Source organism: Stegodyphus dumicola, chromosome 5, assembly GCF_044657685.1.
Source record: "Stegodyphus dumicola isolate Sdum_Otavi_A_Nest chromosome 5, ASM4465768v1".
NCBI lineage: Eukaryota > Metazoa > Arthropoda > Arachnida > Araneae > Eresidae > Stegodyphus > Stegodyphus dumicola.
The window spans coordinates 217,722,612-217,746,469 of NC_140772.1; the positions used below are offsets into that span (position 1 = coordinate 217,722,612).

The following is a 23,858-nucleotide window of genomic DNA, read 5'->3' on the forward strand; positions in this document are numbered from 1 at the left end:
TTTTATTAAACTATCATCGGAACTGTACGCATTCAATCTATTACGAACCTGTACATACGTAACAATAGCTACAATAGCAATAAATTAAGACCAAGAAACGAGGGGCATAAAACTTTAAAAATAAGAAATTTTGAAATTCATTCCAAGTTCTCTTGGAAGCACTTCACGGACAATTAGCAAACCTTTAACATTTACCGAGACCTAAAAGCAGATACAAAATGCCGATCGGCAGTCATAGTGAAGTAGAATTACTAGAAATCATAAAAACTGAACCATAAAAGAAGCAATAAGGGGATTTTACCAAATTTACCTTTTAATAATTTTCTGAGAAAATGGTTCTGAAATTTTCATATTGATTACAGTTTTAGAGAAAATTGTACTATCTCGTAAAGACTTAAAGGTTTAAAACTTTATTCTCGATTAATTCTCAGACTTAATTCCAGACTTTATTAAACTAGATTATTTTTTCTGAGGTATGTTGTAATAACGTTTATGTTAAGTTTTGATTAAATTTTTCAATCCTTCATACGACGTTCAAATTCGTGACTGAATTTCTTTAAGCCTTCATTATTTTTCTTAGTTTGAAACTTTAAATAAAACATTTAAAATATTTTATATTTTATTAAATGTACGTTTCACTTAATTTTTGCATTCATAGATACGGTAAAACTTTTCTGGAATTTGAACGTCATTATTTCAAGGACCTTTTTCCGGAAGGTCCGAGTTATCAGGTTGCTGTTACATTTGTATTATTTAAAAATGAAACAGTTCGAATATAGCCAAACCTCGATAAAAAACGAAATTAAACACTAGCATAAAAAATATAAGACAATTATAACATTAAGACTTTTCAATTTATTATATTTAAGTTTTTTGAAAGAAACAGTATATCTGAGTGTTGAATTCAGTACCCATAACAGATCAGAAATCTTGGCGTCAACAGTTATAAATATACTCCTATAGAGAATATCTAAAAGTTTACAAACTCATTCCGTTAAATCCTAAGAGACAATCCAGGAAAGAAATGAAGATAAACATTGACTCTGGATGCTTATCCGTCTGGTGTTCTAAATATAGTAAGTAGAGTGAATATTCCTTGGACTGGGCTATGAAGTAATAACCATCAAATTCAGAGCAAACATTCTGGATTGGAATGACTTTTCCTGGCATGAAATTGCTTTTAAAACTGTAAACATTCTTTTGAGCTGAGGCGATTTTATGCTATGTATAGCTGAAGCAATTTCGAGTTATTCGTGAGCCGTAAGAAATGAATACTTGTAGTTTCACATCAGTTGTATGACACGAATATAAAATTCATTGCTTTGCAAAAACAAAAACGAGTGTTATAAAATAGCAGTACTTTTATCCCTCTGAGAAGAGGCATTATGTATTCAGGTTTCTGATAAGCAAAGCGTTATTCATACAGTATTTGAGTAATTTGATTAAAATTTTATAGTCATTCCGTTATGTATCACATGTGGCATTATTACTTATAATATATTACGCCTAACTGATATTGTGACTAAATATGCGCATTACTCGAACTGTTTCAGTAATATATAACGTATAATAAAATGACTGTATTCACTTAAATAAGCAATATTAACATCTGTGTTGCCTACATGTCTACAATGTCTGCCTAAAACGCTCAATTATTTTAAAATACTTCAATAATCGCTTAAGTAATATAGATGTTCACTTCAGATTCCGAAGAACTTCCTTAATACGTTTAAGTAGAATGTATAAACATTCAAATGGTTTGGATGAACGAAATTAAAAAAAGAAAAATATTATTCCGAAAAATAAAGTTCATAAGTATGATTATGTAGTATGATGAGCCCTTGCATATTATTTTTTTATTTTTATGTCGAACAAAAAGTAGCTAAGGAATTAAGATATGGGCAGGGTGTTTATAAATGAATGGTGCTGTTTTAAAAATTAATAATAAATTGATGTATTACTTTATATTGGCAAGCCTTACTGAATAAGCAGCGGCAAATATCCAAGTTTTTGATGCATTAATTACGATCCTTCAACATGTGACCCCCTGGTCACACGACACACATCTACGTGGTCATCAAATCTTCCCATATTTGGTTACAAATGAGAGGAATACGAACTTATCTACCTGGTCTAAAAATAGACCTTATGATCTTGTTTGGGTCACCTCTAAGTGTTCACAACAAAATAAGGAATTCCACCACAAAACCAAACTCAAGCACAATTACAACATTAAAACACAAACTATAAACACACAATTAACACTTATCAAGTAAAAACGACAAGGACATATAGACTTTAAAAAATCACAAGGCAAAAAATTAGTATCTGAATAAGTCAAAATGAATACAATTATAAGTAAAAACTCCAAATTAAACCTATAAAAATTGACGATCACTAAAATGCAAATAAAAGTATAATAAAAGACAATTAGTTAATACAGTTATAATTTTGAATTATATAAAAACATCATAAGAACTCCTTTAACCGTTAATAACTCTACAATCTCTTCGGCAAACTTACGTAATTTATTATACCTTATGTTTTAAAAAATTTGCAATTTTCATTTTCTGTCGTGCACTTTCTGCTAATTTACATTCAAACGAAAGAGGAGCCAGGTGAATTACAAGCAAAGCATAATGAATTTTCCTGCATACCAAATCTACTGAGATACCCCAGAAACCTACTATGATTTGGTACACACTGATTTGCATCTATATCATTATACTATATTGGCATTTTTGAGTTATTTTTTATTTATCAATAAGTCCTTATTTCTTATTGAACTATTCTATTACTGTGACTTTATCAAGATAATATTTTTGCATTACTCTAATTGCGTTATTTCTTTGAAACGGATAGTTCTATAAAATTTTCATTTTTCACCATGGCCGCCTCCTTATCCAGCACGTCCGCCCTCTCGTTGCCGGCAAAGCCCACATCAGCTTTAACACAATGCAACAAAATATCGTGTTTCTCCTTTATATTTCTAAAATTTTCTATGATTTCATTAATTAATGGTGTAGCATGTCCGCCGTGACGGTCTGTACACCACCAAACTTCCTCAAGTCATCCAACCACACACTTCCTCAAGGGACGCGGGTATTGGCGGTACAAAACTCGGTCATTAACTAACCCAAAATGAAATAAATCGCATTGTGTTAAATTCAGCAAATGGGACCACCAAGACAGAAGGTTGCTGTCTGTTGTTGCAGTACGTCCAATCCAGCGTTGGTGAACAAGATGATTAAGAAGCTCTAGTACATACCAGTGAAAATGGGCTGGAGCACCGTCCGATTGAAAAGTGTAATCATCGAAACTGGTATTTTTAGCTACGGTAACAATCAGCCTTGCAACACGTCTAGAAATATGTTGTGGATAAGTTTTTTTTTTTTTTTTTTTTTTTTTTTTTAGAAACAGAAGAAAAGTGGACCGTGCGCTATCTCACGAGACACCGCGCAGAAAAAGTTCACGAAATTCACGTTGCACTGAAACCAAAGATCTCTACACCTCAAAACGGGGCATACGGAAAGCCATTTCCTGCTGCGGCGCCATCTTGGAAAGTGACGCGATAAGCATGGCTGGGTAAAAGCATGACAAGTAAACAGCAGGTAGCATATGAGAAACTTAGACAGTCGCCAATGCTTACGGTGTTGGTTTAACACTGTTAATGTTATCGCGTTATTATTTATTTCAAGATATCACTGGCTAATTTCCTTGAGAGACACTTAAGATAGACAGAAATAACCCAATGGTCCAAACTATCGGCAAATGAAGTTAACTGAAATAATCTCCAAAGATGTTAACTTTTTTTTTAAATATTTGCAGTCAGTATATCTATGGCATATTAAGTGTCTGAACATCACCTATATTCACTGAACATCCAGATCAAATTAGAAACACTCAGATGAAGGTGATATTTTTAAATTATATTCTATGTAAACTAAATTGAAAGAGATATCAGTTTAATTACAAGAGCGCTATATTACTGTTTATACTCTTTGTGTAAGTTTGTGAAATTTTAAACATTTTTCAAAAGTAAATAGAAACGTAATATACATATTTTGCAGCTGTCCAGAAAAACATTATTAAATAAGGGGAGGAGTTTTTTTATGTTGAAAATGACTTACGATGAAGATATCAGAACACTCATGTTAAATCATTTGTCATAGCGCGGATTACTAGTTTATCTAGACACTGAAAGTACTTAATTCAGAAGTCAAACAACAAAAATCAGCGTTAATTTACAAAATTTTCACAGGACTAGTTTCGATGGTTTTAAAGAACCATCATCTTCAGCTGCAAAACCGCAAATGAACAAGATAGGAAACGGAACAAGATAGGATCAAGATAGGATCGGTTTTGCAGCTGAAGATGATGGTTCGGTAAAACCATCGAAACTAGTCCTGTGAAAATTTTGTAAATTAACGCTGATTTTTGTTGTTTGACTTCTGAATTAGTATTTATTCGGCGTGTTATTGTGTCTTAATTACTGAAAGTACTTCATAAATGATTTATTATGCAGATACTCGTTTATTTATTTATAAGTCATTTCTGATTTAAAAGATTTATTATAAAATTCTGTATTCATGTATTTGCTGACAACGCAATTCCTGTACCAGAATGAAAATATTTGCCAAATATCTGAGATTTGAAATGTAACAATCATTGTACATTTCAAATCTCAGATACAAACATGTGAAAAATATGTATATTTGCAATAGAAGTTTGTAAGGAAACAAAATTCAAAAAGAGATTTTGTTAAATTAATATAATTATATAATAACTATATAATTTTTAATGTTTTTCTTATTTATATGTTTATAATATAAAAAGAAGTGTTAAAAATTGAAAAACATTGTGTGCTTATAAAATGCAAAATGTCTGAAATCATTTTATTTAAAAAATATTACTGAGGCATTGAAAATGCAATACAGAATACTGCAATAAGTTTTCTTTTTAATTCTTCTTACGAAGTAAAGAAAGTATTGTAAGCACGAGAAATTTCGGATATCATATTTAATGAAAATATCCATCTCAACCCCTCTCGAAACCATTTACATGATGTTTTTGCATGACATCTGTATGTACAGACAGAGAGAGGACTGTTTTTGCCAAAAATGATTGAAAACTGAATTTAAAATGAACTCAAAAGAGTTTTTTATTTCTTGATATCTGTACGTATGTATATATCTCACATAACTGAAGAAGGAGTACTCGTAGAACCTTGAAATTTTGTATATGGAACTTGTGCACCTCTGTTTTTCGTTACAATCGGTTGCTCCACTATTATATAAATATATATATTTCCGCTTTGTTACCTGGTTCGGTGAGCTTATTTTTTTTCCTTCTTATATGTTGGTAAAATGTGTGCAATTTTTGCTTTAAAAATGATTGAATTATATTGTTCTTATCTTCCGGTTAAGGTTCTTATGCCTTTAGACAATTTGCATGCATTAGTTTTAGAGTTATCAACAATTTAAAAGTTGTTTAAGTGCCGTTAAGCCTAATTTTTGTTTACCACAGCAGCCATATTTGTTTGCATTTGAAACTGAAATTGTAAATTCAGTTTTAATACCTTCAGTATCGCTTTGCAGAGTGAGACCAAAATTAAACTCATTTTTGCGCACCGAAAAATGTGCCTTGTTGCCTGCTGGCTGAATTGCTTATTTTTGCGCACAAACCCTAATTTTAATTGTAAAAACAGTTTTTTTAACTGTATTTGGCGCTTTATGTTTTTATGTATTTAACAATTTTTAATGAAAATGTTCAGAGGTTTTATTAATTTTTGTTTTCCGCGAAGTGAGAACTGAGTTATTCAATTCTTCAATATATTTCGCTCAAGATAAACACATTTAAACGGATTTTGATTGAAAAATTAAGATACGAATTTTACATAATAATGATTTGCATCCTTCCCAGAAACGATGCGAATCTGACTTTTGCCGTAGTACTAAACATTGATTGTATTGACGTTTTACATTAAGAAAACAGTTATCACTCTTATGAGATAGATGCCTTTGTGATGAACTGACGAAAGGAAACTTGTTCGTATTCATGTTACACATGAAGAAAACCACGAAAATGCCTATGCTACTAGCTTGTTCCCGAGGACTGAACCCGGGATGAATTATCAGTGTTTAGCGAATGCACCCGCTGACAGGTAGACTCCTAAAAAGTCGAAAACCGATCTAGAATTTAGGTCAAAGTGGACAACGGCGTTTAACTTGAAGCAATGGAAATCATAACGAACACTAATAAAATTCTTTAATAGTCTCTGGAAAATTTTATGTTTAAAAATAAATAAAAAAAAAACTTAACATATACTTTAAATTTCAATTAAAATTCGGTAAACACTTGTGCTGCAATAGATAAACTTGATAACCGTAATAATAACAGGGCGGGAACATTTACTAGCCAAATGTTATATATGCTTTGCTCTGAAATTATATCCAGCGATCGTAAGTTTATCACACGTTCCCAAAACGCACTGCGGGGGATTTCATCCGATTAGCAGGTGACAAATCCTGTGACAAAGTAAATCCTTATAGGGAATGGGATTATGTGTCATTCGTGCTGAATGCCTTGCTCAAAATACCAGTGGTATAAGTAAAGGAAATTATAATAAATGAAAGGGTGCGATGGGTGATTTGAAATTAATTCGCTGTTGTCAGTTATTCGCTTGAAACACATTCTTGCATGATAATGGCAAACATGTTGTTGATATAGATGGTATTAAATTTACAGACATTTCATTCGGCTTTGCAACAGTCCTTAACGACACACACGAAATTTCGTTGTATTTTATTAAATATGCATATACGCTCATCAAACGCAACTACATATCTAAAACTGCTTTAAAAATTTATATTCCTGAAGAATTTTTAACCCAAACGGAAAATTTGCCCAGAAGGGTTGTAAATTTCGTTTTCCGTCGGTTCGCTATAAATGTCGCTTCATTTTTCAGATTGTTGCCACCAAGTATTACAGCCCTGAATTATACTTAAATAATGAAGAATCTGCATGAAGTTATGTATATTTCTCGCATTGTGAAAAAACAACGGTATCTAGAGGCATCAAATTTTGAATAACGTAGTCCTCCATTCGAATATGGGCACCTGGAAGCCCAAATTTGGAATTTGGAATTTGTTTCATTATCTATTTCATATTATGTCAAACATTAAATAATTTTTTGATTAACAAACTCAAAGATTTCAAAGCGATCAATGGCAATACTGTATGGAAACAATTATCTCCAGCGTGCGAGACTGTTTACCGAAAATTCTAAAGGCATGTTCTTTTAAACTTTTTGTGATGTTGCCGTTGAATTGAATTTTATGGCCTAAGTGCGAAGAAATTGCTATTTAATAAGTAAATGTAACACACAAAGCGTTAAATTACGACTCTTTGAGCGTAATTGTAAAAATTCGAAAGGGTTTCAGACTTTTTTGTTTTTAATTTTTATCTTCAAATTTCTGAAGTCTTATATTCCATTGGCGGACAATCAACCGATTTAGGCTTAGCCACCACTAAGTGTTATCCACTTTATTGTTGAAGAACTTTACAGTAATAGACAGTGTACCAGTTACCATAACAGTATACTGTTACCTCCTATGAAAGACGGACAAATACAACCATGACATCTCCAGAATTCAAACCCGGGCCCTTCGTTACCGCAGTAACTACTATACCGTTTGCGTGACGATTTTGCCATTCTTACTCTGTTTATTCTGTTGAAGTATTTTAATTGTATGATACTTGTTCAATACATTTTATTCCTAAATAGCTTTAGGTATGATGAGGTATATTTAAATTTAGCATCAGCTTTAGAATGTCCAGAACTTAGTTTCTGGACTTCGTTCTAGTTTTTACTAAAAATTTGAATGTTTTTATTGAAATATCTAGCTGGTTAGCCAAACTAACAGTGGTTTTCATTAAAGACTTTCATTAATTAAAAAAAACGAACATATGACGCAAAATGTTGCAACTACAGTAATTCGCCTTTTTACTGCTAATTTCGATGTAAATTTCTATTAATTATGGTTGGGCTGCCTGCGTATTTATATTTAATTCTAATGAATTACATTCATATACAATTATAACAGAAAAGCGTTTGTGTTGTGTGTATTAGCGTTCTTGCGTAAGAATTGCTTAAATATAGGAAACAACATAGAAGACAGCTATTTCAGATATAGCGAAATGAGTAAGTAGAGAAATAGTAGTTACATGTTTATCGTTCCAAAAACAGAAGATAAGAGTAGATGTTTTCATATGAACCCTGCTATTTTTAAATAATTCAGGACTTGGTTTAGATTTCCAATTTTTTGTGAATTCAAGACTTGAAATGATCCCTAAATTTCTTTTATATAATTCAGGGATCATTCTAGCATCACGTTGCTATTACTTCTTTAAGAGGCAGGTCATTATATACAGACATGATGAAACGTTTGAGCCATTTTTAAATAATTTCATGTACATTTTGATGAAGGGCTTGGCTAGTTGCTTAAGGCAAAGCATACAACGGCTTTTTAAGGGGAGTTGTGATTTCATGTAAGATTTTCTAAGGCAAACTAACTTACATTTGCCTTACTGATGGGGGAAGAGTATTTAACAGAACCATACAGCCAGCCTGTTTGCCAAGATATGAACTAAAATCAAATTACCTCAATTAAAGTTCAAAAGTTCCTCAGAATTAAAGTTCATCTATCTTAATATACGGAGTGAATTTGGAAGAACATGTAGACAACTGTAAAGGCATTTGGAAAATAAAAGACGGTAATTCAGAGCTCGGAATAAAATTGAAATTCATAATTATGCAGCACATATGTAGAGTTAATATGTATATATGGGAAATTCACTTGTTAAATCTTCATTTAGCGTAAATATAAAATATATAAATATCAGCGTTGACAGAAATCTGCTAAAAGCAATAGTATCCTAGTTTGAAATAAACCACTTCATTTATCTTTTCTTTTGAAATCCAGATGAGAAATAGAAAGAAAGAAGGTTAAAAATTTTAAATAAACATTAGCGCACTTTATGCACTAAAAAATGAACTGCGTGAGTCTCCAGGATAAAGTATGTGTAAATTCCCTCTAGAAATTTTATTTCTTTTTGCTAGAATAAAGTTAAATGCAGAGGCTTCCAAAGTGAGAGACTGAATTTTCATAATTACGAAAGCAAACGCTCAACACAGTTTTATCTTCAGGCAGAAGATAAAAAAAGTAAATAACACCGTTTATTGCTACCATTTCCGAGTAAAACACCCCAATGCTTTGTTTGACTGAGTTAAAAAATATTTAGAATAAAACAGCTCAGAAACAAAAATTGCGACTATAGCAGCAGAAATCATCCCTCTAAAACAAAAATCACAATTAGTAAAATAAATGAGCAACTAGCGACCTATTTAAAGGAATTTATAGCTGTCCCTTTGGGAAAAAATATAAATACGCCGTAAGAAGGTAAAAGCGAAATTGCTACCTGAACTTTCTTTTTACATTTTATAAATTAAGAAAATGTTTCTTGGATGCGTGTTTGAGATAAAAACCGTTTGCAGTTTGATAAACACGGTTACTTTGTGAGTATAATGTTTTTATATAGGTCCAAAAAGTTAACTTTTTTTCTCTTGCATTTTTTCCACTCAGCTGACTATTTAGAATTTTTAATGGAATAAAAAAGCGCATTCGAAAGCATCCTTATTTTTTTAAATATTTGAATATGAAAGATAGTACTTTTCCTTTAACATATTTCTTTACGATAAGACATTACTTTGGGAATGTATATCTACGCATTTTGAGACGTCATTGCCAAGATGCATTAGATAGTGCGTTTTGTCCTACTTTAGCATTGAATTTGTTACTTATGCTTGAGGAGTTTTTCACGTTTTCGTATGTAACAAAAATTAAATCATAAGCGAGGTTACATTTGGGAGTTTTAAAGCTCTGTTATCTCCCCTCGAAAAAGGTTTTCCGTTACAGTTTTCTGTTTTCTGCATTTTTTGTTTAAAATTAAAAAAAAAAAAAAAAAAATGTTGTCTTACCCAAACTTAAAAAGAAATTATGAAGCCCTTTTTGAAGGAAGAAAATAAAAAGCACGTTGTTAATTTCATTTTATAAACTATGCAATATTGCATACTGTTTAAATAAATAAAATCTTCAGAATTTAATATTTTGTTTATGTTCATGTAAACATAATCTCTAGTTGAGTTACGATTCTATGTAAGACAAGATAATCATTAAATATCGTATATTTTAAATTGCAATTCCAATCTTTGGGTATTTCGAGTATATGTTAATATATAATAATACAGTATTATAACATTTTAAGCAAATTAATATCTTACTGAAAAAAAAATCAGAATATAGGACGTATTCAATTAATATTCCGCCATTAATGTTAATTTTATTTTCAGGTTTGCTGATGACGATGTTACCATTCGGCATCGAACCACCGGCTTCAGGGTCATGCTTCGAATGCCGGCTTTCGTTCGAATGAATCTGGCATCGCTGGCAGCAGTCATAATGACGGCAGCCATGTGCATCACTTGCAGCAGTGGTCAACAGCACTTTGACTGCCCCCTGGCTCAACATCTGAGTCCATGCACCTGCATGGAGCGGGCGCAAGGATTGGACGTCACTTGCACAGACATCAGCTCCATCCAGCTGCGAGAGGTTCTTGATGTCGTTGGATTAACCAGACAAACATTGTGGTTCCTAAGAATCACTCGCGCAGAGCTTTCGAACTTCCCGAAGCACCTTCTGGAAGGTCTGGATATCCGCAATCTCATTGTCGTGCAATCGAACATCAGCGCCATAGAACATAATGCTTTTGTTGGTGATCCATCGCGAGTAGAATCATTGGATTTGGCAAGAAATTGTTTGGACCGAGTTCCATCAAGATCTCTTTCAGTTTTAAAATCCCTGGCAGCCCTTAGTTTAGATTACAATTCCATCGAGACTCTAGAAGCTCATGTATTTAGCAATTTGGAGTCTCTTCTTTGGCTATCACTATACGGAAACAGAATTAGACTCATAGACAGCCGAGCATTTTTAGGTACAGAGGCCAGTCTTACAAGGCTCAACTTAGGCGGTAATCGCCTAGGCCAAGTGCCTCGGTATGCTCTTCAAAGGTTAAATTGTCTGCAAGGATTAAGACTGCATGACAACAACATATCGGAGATTCTTGTTGAAAATCTTCCTTTTTCTTTGTGCGATCTCGACTTATCTGGAAATGATCTAGTAAACCTTGAGCAGGAATCTTTCGTTACACTGAAACATTTATCTGCTTTGGATTTGGAGGATAATAGAATAAGAACTATTCACGAAGAAGCATTTAGTGGCATATACGGTAAGTAACATTTTCCTAAATCATAAGGCATTCTAAAAGCAATTTATTAGTTTTAATATAAAAAAGAGCTTCTAGAAAACCCTTCTACATCTGTTAATCTTAGTAAATACTTCCGTATTTTTACCTTTATTTTCTAGTTTGACAGAGATGAGTGTAAAATGGTATGTTTTTATGAGCGAAATAAAATTACATACATATTGTATTTAAGATAAAAATTAATGTTGCTTTGGAGAAGGGTGGTATAAAATATGGTAATGCTTTTTAATTAAAAAGATGCGAGAGATTCTATATTTCAAGTTTAAGCTCCTTATATTTTTACTGAATAGACATTGTATTGTTTCTATTATTTGTTATATACTTCATTCACAATCATTTTGTTTTTTCAAAAATGTTGTCGTTACATATGGCTTTATGTGAAGGATCAATCCAAACATATAAAACAGCTTAAGTATCATGCAAAAACAATGATGTACAATAAAATAGGAATAAACATTATATTAAGAATCAGAACAAATAATCATGGGAACAAAAGTGAAAGGTTAAAATTTTAAACAACAAGGAAAGAAACATAAGAAATGTAGAATTTACAAGGAGTTCATGAAAGTTCTGACATTTCTGCATAGTTTTTTTTTTTTTAATCTCACCACGTTTCTAAGACCTTTTTGTCTAGTTCTGAACATATAAGATGTTTTTCAAAAATGCATTTTAATTATTTTAACGCGACGCGTAATGAAGTTTGTTTTGTATTATAAAGACTTTTAAATGCATTTTATGGAAATTAGTTTATCTTGAAAATTAAACAACATATTTTAATATTTTTGGTACTATAATTAAAAAGGGGATTTCAAATAAAAGAAGATGATGTTAGGAAACAGTATATATTTAGATAATTACAATATACACTACAACTCACACTAACTTGTTATGTGATTACTAGATAAAAATTTTCATTAAGACATTTTAAATGCAATATTAAAATTATGCTTAATTTATACTAGGTTTTGAAAATCGCGCTTGCTTGCTTAACTTTTGGGGATTAGCTGCGCCATAGGCTTCAAACCATTGAAGCAACCGTTGTATAAATTCTTATATACTAGTTTCATCTTTTACAGTTGAAAAGAAAGACATTTGGTTCAAAATGTTAAGAAAATTAATATAAAAAGCTATATATCTAATTTCATAACTCAATCTTGGGCAAAAGGGTGATTCTGATTAGTAATTAACATAAAAGATTATGTTAAGTCAAACAAACAAAATGAAATATTAAAATTATGGTTTTTTGTCATACAATTATCTTTATTCATTTCTATAATATACTTCCACTATTATTGAATTTTTACTAGAAATTCCCTAAGTGCTATTTTATTTGGTGGAATTCTTTAAAATTTAATGAAACTTTAAGTTGCATAGTAGGTTGTATTTGGTTTCTAAAGTGCGTCTTTAAATTGCATTTCCAGCAAAGAGATTTACAGCAGATAAATACTGTATGTTTCTTATCTGATGTGCAAATGCTTGTTCATGAGTTATGTGAATCCTAAATGTACTAAGCTTAGCATTAAATTTGAAATATCTTTTATCGAACATTATTTTTGAGTATTAAATTTCCGCTGAAAAATCAGAGATTCAGATAAAATTTTGCTATTTACTTGGCGAACATTCAATACGTATTCTTTTAACATATTTATTTAAATCCGCAAGATTATTAATAGTTACATCTTTCTTAATAAATCCGGGTGTATTACTTTTAGAAATCTCTCTAGGTAAATCAGTTATAGATACGCATTAGTTTGTTATATTAATATAATAAATTGCGCCCGTACCTAATCATTTGAAAGAACATCATTATTGATGCAGTTATCACGTCGCTTTGATAATTCTCGCAAAACTGTTTTAGCTGTATTATCACTAAGACATTTTGAGGATGCATTTAATTTATCTATCAGTTAATTTTTTATTTTAAAGTAGCTTTCCTTATAGTATAGCTTTCAGTCCATGCTTTCTTGCCAGACTATCAATAAGCTAGCAGGCGTGTATTCAAATAACGTAGAAAGAAGTTATATTAAAAGGCAGGTTTTGGAAGGTGATTTCAGTGCGTGTTCTACCTGCATGAAGGCCACGCTGTTATTTTTAATTTACTAGTAATTAGATTTCTGTGGCGTTGAGCGCTTCTAATCGTTAGGCTTGTTTACACCGTTTTGTACGAGTCAGAGCCAGCCTGTGCTTTAAGTATCATGTCAAAGACCGTTAGGCTAATTTAATACTATTTTATTTCACATTACTTCTTAACTTTTGAGTGAGTGCTGGCTTCATTACTCACGAGTCGGTGCTATCTGTGAAATTTATATTGAATTAATAAAGGGTTCTTTACACCCTTCTCTGGACTTTATAGTACTTGAGGATAATTTTTCCCACAGTTTGTTAGCTCTCATTAGTTTATGTTACTATTTAATTATCTTAATAATGCATTTCAAGAAAACGCTGTATATTAGAAGCAATGAAAAAAAATGCTTAAAAAATAATAAGGACCACAGTTTTGATTTCATCAGAATTATATTCTATTTGCGCATTCTATAAGAGAGATATGATATTTACTTATTAAAAATATAAAGGTAAACTTTTTTAAAATAAATTAAAAACTTTATTTGTAAAATCGAAGCATGAATATGAAGTTTGAAGGACAGAAGTGCACTTACACTATCTATGTCATTTTTTTATGATGGCGTGATACTAAAATTTTTCCTGAATTTGTTTAGCTCTAATCAGATCCTAAATTCTCATTTATCACAATATCGCTTAATTTTTTTATAGGTATTAAATTTCGATTCGGTGGTTCTGCGGGTTTTACCCGACACAATCACTTTTATACCAAACTCATCGCTAAAGCATTTCACCCTGTATTACGAAGACGATGATTTCAAATTAATTCCGACCCGCAGATCCGTGAACTTCTATTGAAAATAGATAAAACCCGGATCCATTCTTGAAGAAGAACGGCTTTAAATTTCAGTCTTCTTTTTCATTCGTCTCTGCTTTGTTCATTAAATTGGAACTGGTTTTCTTGAGCGATACGTCATTTAGTTCCAGTAGTGTTTTCTTTTTCTTTTTTATATATAAATATTTTTTTTTTTTTTCTGTTGATGTTGCGATGGAAGCAAACAAAAGCTTTCCTCTTGGTAAAGCGGTGATGCAAGGAAGAAAAAAAACATCCATCGAAAATATTTTCTTGCGACTTTACGATAATGAGTTTCCAACGCGACGCAGAGGCAGTAAGGGAGCTCATGTTGTTTTCTTTCTTTTTTCTACTACAAAGTATCCCAATGACTTCTTGAGCATTGTCGAGCACTCTTAACGATTAGCCTTGCCGACTTTGATGAGTTCATTGAAGACTAACTATGCTTCAACAAGGATTCGTAATAATGATGCCAGCTTTGTATAGTTGCGTCTCTTTAAATTAACGTAATCAGGATACGAATAAAATACTTAAAAGAGGCTCATTTGTATCGGAGATAACTTTGATACTTGAATTTTTAAGAGCCTATTTTCAACTTCGCTACCGTCTTAATATATAAACGCGTCAATAATTTCTTGCTGAGACGCTAAATCGAAACATTTTTAATTAATTAGTTGCTTGCCTTATTCTTTTACTGAATAAAGAATTGAAACAAATTTCACTTAAAGATAATTTACATAAGTTTTCTGTGCTTGCATGTGCCGCTCATAGTAGAAAGTAAGTCAAGGAAATAAAATCTAAAATGTAATGTAATAATTTATTGCATTTTAATGAGAAGCAGTTGAAACCTAACTTCCATAGTCCTACATACTTTTCTTTTGTACATAACAATATTTCTAAGCCATTTACTTTCCTTTACTCTTTTGAATTCCTTACCCACTTCTTACCCTTCTCTTTGGAACCCACGTACATTTCTAATTTCTTATTCCAATAGCATTTTGGATTTCAAATTAAATTATATAAATTGGGACAAGAGAGGGATTTTTCGGGAAGAGGAGGCAGATTTGCACATTTAACTTCGAATTTCGTAACGATATGAGTTTTGATTAAGTTTTAAAATTTCTGATTGTTCGCACCAGATTCGGAATGCTTTCAGAATACATGAATGACGAAGTGATTGAAAAGATGCTATAGGAAGGGCCGTTTATATATAACAGCATCTTAAATTACCAAATTTATGAGGCCATCTTAAAATAAGACATATAGTAGCCATTAGGTTATTTTGAAGCAGGAGATACAAAAAAATCAGTAATGCCCTCACCGAGACTCGAACCTAGATCTCTAGAATATGCGCCAAGTGTGCTATCATTACTCCACAAAGGTATACAGAAAGGAGAGAGAAAATACCTTATATTATTAATATCGATCAATCTTTAACCGAGCTTGTACTACATGAGCACTCTACTGTCTGCAAAAAGGCCGACTAATTATTTAATAACATTATAACAAAATTTATCAATGAAAAAAAAAAAAATACTATCATTGCAGGTTGATGGAAGACTGAACACAAAATACAATTTCAATCCCTAACAGTTATCTTACGTTAGATGCATGGTAAACGAGTTATATTACACCAAATGTTTTGAGCTAGCGTGACCTACAAAATTCGCAAATACTTTGATTCACTAAACTGTCTTCATATTGTTTTTTATATATTATTAGTTTTCAGTAAGAAAAAGAAATCATGTTTATTTCTATTTATCATATTCTTTACTTCAAGTATAATCTTCTGGACTAATATAATACTACTCTGGTTTACATTAACTTCTAAACCACGCACTGAAAACTGAGCACCTAATTTATTATCTGCGTAGTAATTGTGTGCCTTATGCGAAATAAGCGAACGAAATAAAACAACTTACCATTGTTTTCTAATTTTCAAATGCACAGCTTTTAAAATGCACTGTTTTTCATTATTGTTGTTTGTTTCCAATGCGCAAAATTATTAATTTTGAGGTCTCCTTAATGACAATGATTATGATAACCATTGGAAATACAGTAAACAGTGTGTAGAGACATTAGTATATTTGGGAGCAGAAGACGTTAATAATGGGCAATGCCTTTCCCGGGACTCGAAATACGAACCTCTCGAATACGCGCCGAGTGTGCTGACCACTACACCACGAAGGCATGCTAAGAAGACGGGTGAAATACCTTATAAACTCCCTCTTCTAATGGACGACTGTTGATTAGGGGACCCAATCGCCAAATATTGGTGGTGGAGAATCATCATATACCACATTTTTTTTTTTTTTTCGTTCGGGCGCCATTAGACAGAGACATAAGGATTTTTTTTGAAGCAGAATAGATGAAAAATGTGCAAAGCCCTCCCTAGGACTCAAACTTCGGGCCTCTCGAATAAGCGCCTAGTGTGCTGTCTATTACACCACGGAGGCATGCTAAGAAGGCGGGAGAGCTACCTTATAAGTGTCTCTAATACATAAATTATAAACTCCGAGGTTAGAAAAAATAGAAATCATTTATATAAGCGTTACAAACAAGATAACTGTTGTGGATTCAAGTAAGATAAACTATTTCAGTCATCTATCGATTTGAAGTTTTAATATTTATGTTTAACTATTTGTTCATTTAGTAACGGCATTAATAAGTTAAAATAAGTAAGCTGACTTTTGAAAATAACAGCTTACTTTGCGTAAACTATCTTGCTTCAAAGTTCATAGATACTATTTTGTATGCTTTCCATTGTAACCTCTAAATTTAATATTCTTAAATATATGTACTCTTGTATTTAAATGTCTGTATTTACATTTGCAAGCAATAGTTAAACTACCATTCTTTAATCGCATGAACTGTTTACGCTATTTTGACTTTACATCGCGTTTGAAAAGTTGCGCAGAATAACCTCCGAAATGGAAAGAGAAAGATGTCTCTATTAATTCTCGGGGTTATGCGTGACCAACATCACGCTTGTTCTTGAAAGCCCCGCCCCTATTCTGAACAGTCCATTAACTATAGCTCTCCCCTCCAGCACGTTACAGCAACAATTGAATCTCGATGCTTCCCGACTCCCATTCCGTACATATTCTACAGTGCCATTCGAAAGATTTTACGACAGCTTTCCGAATCATTCGCACGGACTCAGGAGCCGAGTTGTTGGGAAAGTCGTTGTCTTTTGTTTGCTCATTCGAGCGGTAGCCAGAAATTGAGTCTCAACTTTTGAATGCGTTCATTCAAAAGGGTGGATAAAAGCTTTCCTGTATTGGAGGATCACATAAAAGAATTTCCTGCCTGCCTTCAATCCTAGGCTCGAAATACCTCCATGAATAGAAGAAAGGGTATCGAGTGCATATACTTAGGTCTCACGGTTTGGAAAATTCAGCTTGTTAAACTTAAGTGGATAATGAAGGTATATTTTTACGAGTTCTAGGAATTATTTACAGAAACTACCATAACTTGCACCTTTCCCTGACTTGGAAACGAATAACAATAATTCCTTATAAGGATTATTTAAATTTTCTAACAGTTATTTCCTTTAAATTCTTGTTTTCCACCAAAAATTCCTTGCCAGAATGTGACTTGAGTACCGCGTTTTATGTAAATGAAGTAGAACCAGTATTTTGGAATTCAGTGAATTCCGTAGAAGAGCTCAACAGTTCTTAGTAGAGCGCATTCTGTCTTTGGGCTATGTCATTAATTTAAACCTGCCTTATTACGTATGGCTATAGACATACGTGCCTGTTAGTATTCGCTGGTGAGGTTTAATTTTAAGGGCCAACTCAGTTAGTTATTTTTGTACAGCTTCGGCTACGTTTAGCGAGTTAGAATTAGTTTAGTTTATTATTTTCTATCTCAATTTAAAGCCTAAGTGGAGGTTCATCATTTCTTTGAGTGAATAAAAGGGTATTCTAACCCTTCTTGACACATATATTTTATACATTTGTAAGGATACCAGCAAATAGTCACAAGATGCCCCATAAAAGTTCTAGTAGCCAAGGACACGTAACTTAACTAGAACTTTATAATCTAATGAAGATAAATTCAAGAAACTCCCCTTTGGGTTGCTTGAAAACTGGCACGCATTTCTAAATTTTAAAATACTCAGAAATTATTTTAATAACATCCAGAGGCAAATGATAATATTGTATACATATTCTTTATATATAATATTTGATGATTCGTAATTCCCTTTGGGGGTTTCCTAAGTTAGTAAAATAGTTGTTACAAATAGTAGTGAGTAGGTGATCATACATTGTGAATATCAGCACATGAGGAATAACTCTTATATTCAATTTATAACTACTATAATGTAATTATTCATTTATGTTCTAGATCGTGGTTGCCAAATGTATGAAGCTTCTGAGCTACTGTGCCATTTTTAAATCCTCCTGAGAGCTAGCAACCAAAAGAACTACAATTTTATTTTATAAAACCTTACATTTGTTTATTGCCTATAAATTTATATTTCTAGTAAATATAAAATCAATTTTTATTAAACTGTATATAACAAAAAGAAACTGAATTGAATTGCGCTAAGAAATAAAATTAAGTGTAGTTATTAATGACAGTATTTTATTAGACTTATTAGCTTTAATAAGAAATTCATTTTTGTCATCAATAAGTTGAGGCTGCCATTCCAATACAGTTGTCAAAGTGTTCATGAGTGAGTCTGTTTCTGTATTTACTTTTAGTAAATTTGATTCTGAAAAACGAAATCTCACGCAAATATGTAGAGCTGATTATTGCTTTCATTTTGAGAGAAACCTGAACCGGAACTGGGTATTTTTCTTTAGGAGCAAGAGGCCAGATATTTTCAGAACTTGAAGAAAGTGATTTTACAGAATATATCTTCTTGCAAATCAATCAGTTCCAATTCTACTGCAGCATTATCTTCTTGAAATTCAAAATGCTCCATAACACAAGCAGGCAACTCTTCAGCATTAATTTCTATAAAAGGCGATTTTAAAAACTATTGAAATCCATTTGAAATCTTGGAAGTGTTTTACGAACTCACTACTTTCTTACGAACTGATATACTTACATAGCACCGTAAACGCACACATTTTTCTTTACCTCGGTAAAGAAGTAATCGATTTCCGGTTCCGAATGAAAGTGATGCGTTTTCCTCTTTTTGCTTGAACGCGGCATGGTTAGAACATACCTAGCTTGGTACCAATGCATAAATCAAACTGTCCAAGTTATCAAATGTCTAATATAAACTCGAAACACATAACATTCACAACCTCAAGCGTATACAATCAACTATGAGATGTGGTTGACAATTGCAGTTGCGCGGAAGAAACAAACAGTTGTCAGCTCCGTGGAGAAATAAAGGTTAGCCAACCGCAGGTTAACGCGATCTACCGAAAATGTCCCCGCGAGGTACTAGAAGATCGAGATCAACGGTTTGGCGATCGCTATTCTAGATGGTAGTCGTAAAGCTAATTGGCAACTTACTTTGGCAAACATAGCCTTTACATGCACAGCCAAACACAGCTTTTTTTCCCTACAGCCTTTTCCACTTTCTAATATCAAGCACTATTTCTCGGTACTTCAAGAAATGTTTTTAATAATTAACAGCAATCCTCAAACACTTCACTTACTCAGGTAAAAGTTCATACAGCCGTCTCTGGTAACGAATACGCAGACCAAATCGCAAAAGAATCATCCCAGAATATCTGTGACCCAAACCTAATCACAGCATGTCTGATCATACCTTAACCATCAAACAAATCGATCGAGAAAATGTCTGTGAAGGCATGCAACGAAGCCTCCCCCATATTCTTTTTAACCTTTTTTTATTTCGATTAGGCTAGTACTTTCACCACCTCACTCAACATAACATATATTTACAACAGCACGTTAGGCCTTCATGATTAGGTGATATGTCACATAGAGTTCTCCAATTTTTGACACATCGTTCTTTGCATGTGAGGTCACATACATGGTTAAACTTCTTTTTCATCTTTATTTTACTTGGGCCATAATTATTATTATTTTAGTCTGAGCCATATTTTTTAAATCACCTTTTCAGCTAGATCAACAATTTTGAATTAAACGCTACAAAATTATTTTTCTCTCAAACAAAATTTCCATTTTTCTATTTGCTTCGCCCGTTGCTTCGCCCTTGGGGCTTATTTTCCGCCCTGCGAGCAGAAAGACTTAGCGGGTGCAAAGCAAGACATCTGTCTCCTGTCTGTCTGTCTTCGTATTTTCCGGGCGGTTAACGTTTACGATTTTATCAAAAAATTCCACGAAGTTTGGCCACACGTGAAAACCATAGGTAGAGTTCCAGTACAATTCTATTCTAACATCTACATGTTATAGCAGTCCTATATACAAAATTTCAATGTTCTGAGGCTACTGGTTTTTGAGTTATGCGCGATACGTACGTATATACGTTCGTACAGACGCCACAAAAAATTCTCTTCAGAATTAATTTTAAAGCAGTTTTATAATTTTTTGAAGGAAAAGAGTATTTTATTCTGTCCTTGCGTACAGATATCACTCAAAAACATCGTTAAATTGCGTTCGATAGCGGTCAAAATGGATATTTTCGTTGAAATATGCTGCCTGAAACTTTTCGCGATTACAATACTTCCATTTTACTTTGTACAAGGAAGTAAAAATGATATTGTCAAAAGTCTTAAGAACAAAATGTTATGTTTAAAATATATAATAACATTATCAACTTCACTAAAGCTGATATCTTCAGAAAAAACTCGTTTAGTATAAATGCGCATAAAATACATGCCGAAGTAATGATAAACACTGTGTTACTTTTGTGCAAGATTTCTATCACAGCCAGTAGTTTGATTTCAATTAGACCTTCTTAGTCGGAAAAGCGTAATCGATTTAAATCCTGCTTTTAGTTGCAAAACCCTTTACCATTTTGTCAATATTAATACATTAATACATGTTATGAGCTTAAGTTGATGCAACATAAACTTCGATAATAGTATTATCTTCTGTGAACTGGATTTCTGCTTTTTCACATTGATTTCCTGTATGATAAAATATTACATTTTTCAGTTGAATCAGTTAAAATATATACTGTAACCGTAATTTTTATTTTATTTATTTATTTTTTTTTTTTTTTGTTTAGTCTTCTGCGTCTTTAAATTGGACGTGCCACGAGGGAAAACCTTTAAAGTTTTTTTGTAAATAACTTTCAGTATCACACTGCAAGATTTTGTACCACTGATTTCATTTAATAAATTTGGACTGAATATATTAGAGGCCTTATTTTATATCGCAAGACTTTCTTAAATACACAACTAGAATTCAATGGAAATGCAAATTCCTGGAGTTTTGTATCAAATAATGTGGGAGAATATACAAAATTCTGAAACATTTCTGATATAAAGATAGTTTTATGAGCTTACTCTTCAAATAAAACGTACGTTTAGAAATGTTAGATAAGAAAGATAACGTGGAATAAAATGTAAGCGAAACGAAAGAAGAAAGTACATGAATAGTCCCCTTTAAATTTTGAGTTCTCCATTTTCTAAAGAAAATATATCTTCTATTGAAGGATTTGAAGAAAATACAGAGTGACTAGTAATACTGGGCTAAAGCATGATATACGTCTTGTGAGGTAACTGAGGCGTATTTTCACGTTTCTGTGAAACATATCCGATAATATTTATTTGTCTATCGCTACTATTTCTAGTTTACACCTTCTTTAGATAAAAAATCTCCATTGATTCTTAGCAAGTTATCTTTAATTATATATATATATATCTAAGATACCAAAAAATGAAGAAAAATTTATTATTAAAATAAACATAATTGGAACGAATTGGTAACAGACCATTATATTAGTAATTTTTAATTAAACACATTCCGTCTTCAAGGATACGTTTTGCACCAATTTGCACCACTCAGAAACATTCTACGTCACGTTTTCTCTGCAATGAGAAACCTTTTGATGACACACTCAAATCAACACATTTTGGATGATATTTAACTTTCTAGGACTTTCTTTACTCGTTCACTTTTGAACTTGCTGATATTTTTCCATTGTTGTCCCCGCACTGTGCGACTTTATTTTAATGTGATATATAGAAGTTCACAATGGTGGTACACTGATAGAATTTAGCAGAGAGTTGACTAGAGAAGCTGAAACAAATTCACGTTTTAGACATGGTTCGAAAAACTGGAGAGAAAATGACAACTGGTTGGATCGTTAAAACATCATTTTTATTTTGAACAGGAAAAATTCTTCAGAGACACATTTTTGCTTAACTCTCAGAAAAACTAAACTGCGCTACCTGTATGCATAAAATATCGAAACGCTGTCCGCGTCTATTACCTGTCCAGTCCTTTTCCTCCCCTGGCCGTCCATTAACGCACAAAAAGGTGTGAAGATTTCAAATCACATCCTTTCTGCTTCCTAAAAAAGGAGCGTCCATCACTATTTTATGGCAAGCTGTCTGAAATATACTGATACAATGCATTTGGTGAACTGCACCTGCTACTGCATTCCTCAACGGAAGGGAAGAAGACAACATCTCAATCTCCGTCATTTAGGGTGGTTGTAGTCATTTAAATGAAAGACTGACTCGGGCGTTTGGGCCTTCAAAGAATTAATTGGTACAACATTAAGAATGATAAGCCCCCCCCCCACAATTTCTATGCAAAAGGTTTACATTTTAGATAATATAAGAAGCTTAGTGAAGAGACGTGACATTCCGAGGCAGAGCATACAGGCAAAAAAAGTGATGCCTACTAACTGCAGTTGTATTAATGAGCTTGGAAAATCTTTCATTTAATCCTGAGCTGCGATTGAACAAAAGATTTCTCATCGCGGTTACTTTAATGAAGATATGAAGTAACGTGCTGCAGAAAGGCGCAAAATGGTGGAAAATATATCCTTGCAATGAGAATGTGTTTAATTAAAATTTAAGAAATCAAAGGTATATTGCCAATGGGTTGCAACTAATTTTCATTTGTTTGTAAATTGTTCTTGGTATTTTGATATCTAACTTATTACGAGTGTCACCTATGGTCATGAATAACTGAGTAGTAGTAACGTTTTCCCCACTCGCATTTCTTTGACCATAGTTTCAACAAAAACTGCTCCTACACACACACATACACAATACACTAGACATATCATTTCAACTTTATTATTGTTATTATTAATAGGGTAAAATCAGATTCTGTTTACTAAATGTCTACGTCATTTGAGGATACAAATTATTCATCTTAACTTGAATTCATTTTGTGTATATTTATGTGTACTGCAATTACGTAATGCAAAAGAATTTTTACGGCCGTAAAATTAGAATGAAATTTTGATTTATCATACGATGCTAAAAACCAGTTAGGTTTCAGAAAGAAAGGTTTGTATGTGTAATTGTGTTTAAGCATCCCACAATTTTATATGTGAGTTATATATTCTTTCTTACATTTCAATAATGCAAACGTTAATTTACGATGAAAAATCTGATGTGTACACCACATGACTTCCTTAAATGCAATATTAAATTAAACGCATTTTTCCAGCATTTCATTTAAACTTATTTCCTCAAATTTTATC

The 23,858-nt window shown here is 32.4% G+C and overlaps 1 protein-coding gene across 2 annotated transcripts in view; it reads left to right on the forward strand.

Annotated features, from left to right (window-relative positions):
• Positions 1–23,858, forward strand: part of LOC118193453 (uncharacterized) — a 917,076-nt gene that overhangs the window by 609,983 nt on the left and 283,235 nt on the right. For both annotated transcript variants that reach the window (XM_085817668.1, XM_085817667.1), the window contains one exon: positions 10,412–11,346. In XM_085817668.1, the coding sequence (XP_085673794.1) occupies positions 10,464–11,346 (883 nt within the window). In that variant the 5' untranslated portion in view covers positions 10,412–10,463. The remainder of the gene's footprint in view (positions 1–10,411; positions 11,347–23,858) is intronic.